The sequence below is a fragment of the Cyprinodon variegatus genome, unplaced genomic scaffold (genome assembly GCF_000732505.1).
Source record: "Cyprinodon variegatus isolate N-32 unplaced genomic scaffold, C_variegatus-1.0 Scaffold52, whole genome shotgun sequence".
In the NCBI taxonomy this organism is placed as follows: domain Eukaryota; kingdom Metazoa; phylum Chordata; class Actinopteri; order Cyprinodontiformes; family Cyprinodontidae; genus Cyprinodon; species Cyprinodon variegatus.
This window is the reverse complement of record NW_015150505.1, coordinates 1,067,168-1,072,970: the sequence shown is the minus strand read 5'-3', so window position 1 is coordinate 1,072,970 and position 5,803 is coordinate 1,067,168. Positions and strand designations below refer to the sequence as shown.

General features: G+C 40.6%; 1 protein-coding gene across 1 annotated transcript in view; it reads left to right on the top strand.

The window, feature by feature from the left end:
* The window catches only part of vamp7 (vesicle associated membrane protein 7), a 7,883-nt gene extending 2,650 nt beyond the window's left edge, over positions 1–5,233 (top strand). Inside the window, exons 6-8 of the mRNA XM_015371026.1 lie at positions 848–915; positions 3,599–3,691; positions 3,861–5,233. Coding sequence (XP_015226512.1) covers positions 848–915; positions 3,599–3,691; positions 3,861–3,929 — 230 coding nt within the window. The 3' untranslated portion in view covers positions 3,930–5,233. The remainder of the gene's footprint in view (positions 1–847; positions 916–3,598; positions 3,692–3,860) is intronic.
* Positions 5,234–5,803: the final 570 nt, after the last annotated feature.

Below are 5,803 nucleotides of genomic sequence, written 5' to 3'. Positions count from 1 at the left end.
ATGCCAGCATTTTTGCCAGATTTTTCGTACGTCAGGCATACGCTGGTCTAAATTGTCAAGGTGTGACAGGGGCTGTAGAAATTTAAATTGTCAGTCAGTGCAAGCTGATTGGATATTTGGCCACCAGTGTTTTTTGTTTTTTGAAAGACAAAAGGAAAAACATTGACGTGCATTCACACCAAACCAAGTGTCCGTGGAGATTCTATGCTGGCATTGAGTTTAACAGTGGGCATGCTTACCTTGTTTAATTGGTGGAATCATTGTTCCACATCTTTAGTAGTTCAGATCCTTCAATTTGGATCTGCCCCAGCATTCCCATAGCATTTCTTGTCAAAATCCTGCTGTCGGCGCTTCATAATAAAAGCACAGGTGAATTGAAACATTACACACTGCTGCAAAATTTTTCTTTATGCACAACTTTTGAATCTGCTTGGGAAGACTGAATTGTTGGAAAAGCCCCAGAAGCACCCAAGTAGTAGTCTGCCTTGGGTCATCCAGAGCTACATCTGGATGGCAGTCAGATTCAGAGGTATTTCCTCATGTCTGGCCGGGCAGAGAGCAGCAGTGCTGGGGAGAAGCAGCTGCTAGCTGGGGTCTGTGCTGCAGGTAAGGGAGGACGATCACAGTCATTCTAGGGCAGTTCTGTCAATCAGCACATGCTAAGGGCTCAGTAGTGAGCGCTCTCACCGCTTCACCTCTTTTTCGCGTGTGGTTTGCATAGTGATACTATGCAAATCCACCGCTCATGTTGCGGACACCGCGTTCAGTGTGAATGCACCTCTACATCTTTGTTTTGGTTCTGGTTGCCTGTTTTCCTTCACTCTTGGCTGTCCTTCTCTTTTTTCAGACTTGGTGGCTCAGAGAGGAGAGAAGCTGGAGTTGCTGATTGACAAGACAGAAAATCTGGTTGATTCAGTGAGTGTTAGTGATTAACCTGTGGTCACCCTACACAACTCTAATGCTACGTTCACACCTAAAGCACCAACGGCAGCAGGAGCAGCTAGTTTACATGCAAAGTCAGTGGTTGACCTGCAGCAAAGCGTCCCGCAGCGCATTTTGAGCAGCACGAGCAGCTGAAGCAGTGCGTCGTGAGTGTTTGAGCATATGACATGCACCACGCGCTGTTGGAAAAATTTTACTTTTGCTGCTTGTAGTGTGAACGTAGCATAAAACAGAATATCTAGTAGGACTCCGCTGGCCCATATTGGTGACTTGTTCTTTCCTGCTAATAGCCGATACGTGCATGTTTGCTGAATCATTGGTGCATTCAGCAGCCATGCCTTGAGATCACATGAGGCTTATGCATTGCTGCTCTATTTATCATTAATGTTGTTTTTGTTTGTATGTACATGAGAATTGTCCTCTCTTGGTGAAATCCTGGGCTGTTTTCAGTTTTATCATACTGTCTTTTTTTCCCCATTAGTTTCAAATGATTGGAACAGTGCTTAGTGAAATTATTCTAACTTCCTAAAATCATACTAAGGGTGTATTCACACCAGAGCATGTGAACGGAGCGCTGCGCAATTCCCATTCCCTGCTCAGGAGGATGTTCGCTCATTCTCTCCACCACTCAAAGTTATGTTGTCGACCAACCATTTTTCTACAGTGGTTCTTATAGCAGTGCCACTGCTGGCGAGGAGGTAAATGTGTGGGTCAGACGGTTTGTTTTGGTTTGACAAAGTACCTTCTGAAGCCAAACCATACCAGATGACAATAGGACCAATGTTGCAATTTTGGACCCCAATCGATCAGAGTTTACCCATGTAAATTAAATTGACTTTCCTATTTCATGTATTTATGCAAATGAGCAAGTTAATTTGTTAAAACTGTTTTTGCAGCATTACGCTCTAACATTCAGGGTATCGGCATATTTCCATTATAGTTTTGAATGTTTCAGCTTAACCAGCGTCTCTGCTGAAATGCACTTTTCTCTTTTTTTTTTTTTTTTTTTCTGATCGGCTTGGTTTTTTTTTCACGGCAAAGGCAGCTTTTTTTAGAGTAACTGTCCGCTATGTTGAAATCCCCTGGTCAGAACCCTGTGGCCAAAAGTCAGAAATGATGTTCTCAAAAAATATTTCAAATTTATCAAACTGTGTGTACGCACATAAACAAGTTTACTTGATAAACCACACAAGTTTGCGTCCAAGTCTCCACATCCAACCATAATGGTCCGCTCTAAAAACCGCATTAATCTCAATATGTATCCAAACTGTTACCAATGGCAACCACGAGAAAGAGAGAGAGAGAGAGTCCTGAAGAAAAGCTCAGTTTGACCAAGGCTGAAATAGATGGGTTGTTGAGTAAGGTCCAAGGATATCCAGGGAGATAGTACTGAAATATCTCACCATAATTATGGTACATATACAGGATTATTTGGCTCCTAAAAGCTGCTTCAGGCAGAGAATTAATTAATTGTAGATTATATTAAAGAGCTGGCTGCCAGGAGCTGCAGAATGGTTAACAGCTGCTGTTATTTATTAAGATAAAAAAGACAAAAAATCTGGATAAACTGCCCATAAAGTTATCAATTTATTAATGAAAAAATGTTTTTTAACATCAGATAATTAAATTATCAGTTTTCTAATCTCACTAGATAAGTTGCAACCTTTCAGAGCGCAAGGACACTGCTCTAAGCACTTGGTTAACACTCCCCTAAAGTATTATTTATTGTCATTACACCGTCGCAAGCACAGAGCAACGAAATGAACTCTCTGCATTTAACCCATCCCCTTGGATGACACAATGGCAGTACAATGGCAGCCCGCACAATGCTCCCGGGGAGCAGTGTGGGTTTAAGGGTCTTGCTCAGGGACCCAGAGTGTCAGTCTGTGGGAAGGGGGGCTTGAACTTAGAACCTCTGGATTTCAAGCGCAATGCCCTAACCACTATGCCACCACTTCCCTATACCATAGAATGCTGGTTATCCATAATTATTCTGTATTCCCTTCCCTTCTGTTCTGTATTATATTTAAGTAGTGAGCACTGATCGGCCTGTTCGATGCTGAACCCCGTTGAGAACATGGACACTAGAGCAACGCTTCGGGGACTCTGATCAGCTGATCAAACGGTCATCATTACGGGTCAGGAAGACCTGGCGATGCCTGAAAACATATTACCTCCTAATTTTGCCATTTTTACTTCCCTCCAGCAGAGCAATCATAACAGTGATGTCACAGCAGTATTAAAAACATTTTCAGCAATTAGTGGGACTGCTTGACAACTTGTGCAGTTCTCACCAGCTATGTCATAGTTTTCCTTTTTTCTCCAAGATATGTGTACCGTACAGAGTTCGCATGTTTCACTCTGTTTCTCATAAATTACAACCTTTGCATTGAAAGCAACATATGCTTGTCTCTGGCCTTATTTTGTGCCTATCCAAGCTTGATAAATTACACCACAGAACTGGACTTTATTCACTAAATGAGGGACTTTAGTGGGGAAAACTGGACTGGGTTGTATTTTGGGGTATCAGCAGGATGAATACAAGTGTGAACCGCTTTCATATTTTTGTTAGTGAAAGAAAAAAAAAATCTTGAGTAAACAAAGCACCTTTTCTCTCATGTTCATCTTGTTTTCTTTTCCTTTGCTGCTCCAACAGTCAGTCACATTTAAAACCACGAGTCGTAACCTCGCACGGGCCATGTGCATGAAGAACCTCAAGCTGACGGTGGTTGTTGTGCTGGTGTGTCTGGTGAGTATAGACAATCGTAACTATTGATTAAATGTTCTTCTTTAGAATCTACCCTTATTGGATTGATCTCTCCTAAGGCTCTTGTTTTGGAGAGGAATTTGTTTTGCGTAAGCGCTGTCACAGAGCTGCCCAGTCTTGTGACAGATCTAACTCTCTCCGCTCTCTTCAGGTGATCCTTTACATCATCGTGTCTGCTTCCTGTGGAGGCCTCAGCTGGCCGTCATGTGTCAAGAAATAAGACAGGAAGTGGGGATAAAAGAGGCAGAATGAGGAACTGGGGGAAAGATGGACTACTGCAACTCTCTTTTCTAAACCCCCTCTCTTAAACACCGCTGGAAGACGCATGCTTCATCTGCCCCTCCCCCACTCTAAAAACCTGCACATTTATTTGCCTTCAGGACCAGGAGTCCCAACGTTATGCCCGCATTTATAAGCAGAGTGGCCTAAATCCGACGTGGAAGAATATATGTGGTCCTGTTGTCCGTCTGGTACATTCATCCCATTTCATGCACTTGTGGGCCTGACTTGTCAGGTTGTGATCCTGTCTGTGTAAATAGTCCATTCAGAGTGATGAACCACAAAGTTTAACTTGTTGATGTCCAGAGAAATTATAATACCTGCAGCATCGGTAGCTGCCATCATTTGCTTGGGATCCGTCAGATTTCCATGCTCAAGAGTTTGAGCGTCCACTAACTGAAATAGCTTGGCCTAATCTGATGCAGACTGTTTAATCACATCAATATTAACCTCTAAAATAGGTCATAAAATAGCAGATATGATCAGAAGATGCATATTGTACATCAATTTAATATCAGTGATTGTCAGTGGTTGGTTTGAAGGATAATTTTCCTCTTGGTTGTGAACCTGATCTAAAGCTTGTTTCTTTTCCTTCCTACGGGATGCTCAATGTGCCCACCATGTTTGTTGGTTTACACAGTGCACTTTTGATAATGTACATACATGTTTGTTCTCTGGCATCATATGGCTTTTGAACATGTAATTTAACTACTGTACATCCAGATTTAAATAAATGAAATAATCTGATGGCTTTAAAAGAAGGATCTCTGCACATAGAGTGAGAGAAAGATGAATGGCTTGTTAATTTAAAGGTCATTACAATGAGAGAACTGCCCTTCAGTATTGGGGGGAGGGATCGTTTAGACGGTTAGAAAAGAGTAGAGTATTTACTCGGAATGAAATGTTATTTTTAAGTAAATGATGAGATCTCTAAAAGAAATGTTAAATGTATTGCTTTAAAAAATAACCTGAAATTCTTTCATAGTTTGAATTAACTTGCAAACTCAATGACTTTAGAAAAGATTGACTGTATTCACTGGTTATTTTCCTACACTTCAATAAAGAAGTAATGAGACCTTTCTGTCATCTGTGTTTCCAATCAGCTAAAAACAATGTTTTCTCATTATACTTGGATTATAAGGCTGAAACCGTAATGGAAAAGAAAAATTCAGAAAAAGTGTTTTATGTAAACATGTTTCAAATTTATAAAAGTTATACACTTAAAGCAACACAAAAAATAGCTTAGTTGCCATAGTACATTGGTAATGCACATTTAGAGGAAGGCTACTGTATATAGATTGACAAGAAGGTGAATTATTTGTATTAATGATTTCTATTGCTGTATTGTACCACAGAGAGACATACAGAATCAAGGGGTGCAAATATAATTTTTAAAACATTTGTTTTAATGCTGCTATATTTGCATCCCATATAGATCGTGTTAGAAATCAGGACTGAAGGAAGTCTCAGTTTGAAGCACTGTTTTCTTGCAGCAAGAAGGTTTTTATGCATAAAGTTAGCATGTTCTCCCCATTTTCTCCGGCTTCCTCTCACAGACCAAAAACATGACTGTTAGATTGATAGACGTCTCTTAATTGCACATGCATGTACATGCACGGTTGTCTGTATGTTGGATTGTCTAACCAACAGACTCCTGTGACCCTGATGGGTAACTGGCAGAAGATGGATGTTTAAATAAATGAAATGATAATTAAAGAAAAAGCATCTTGATCGATAAAATTAAATTTCTTCTTGTGCTGCAAAGTGCATTTATTTCCCAAACACTCAGATGGAACAGCCTTCTAAACAATGTGA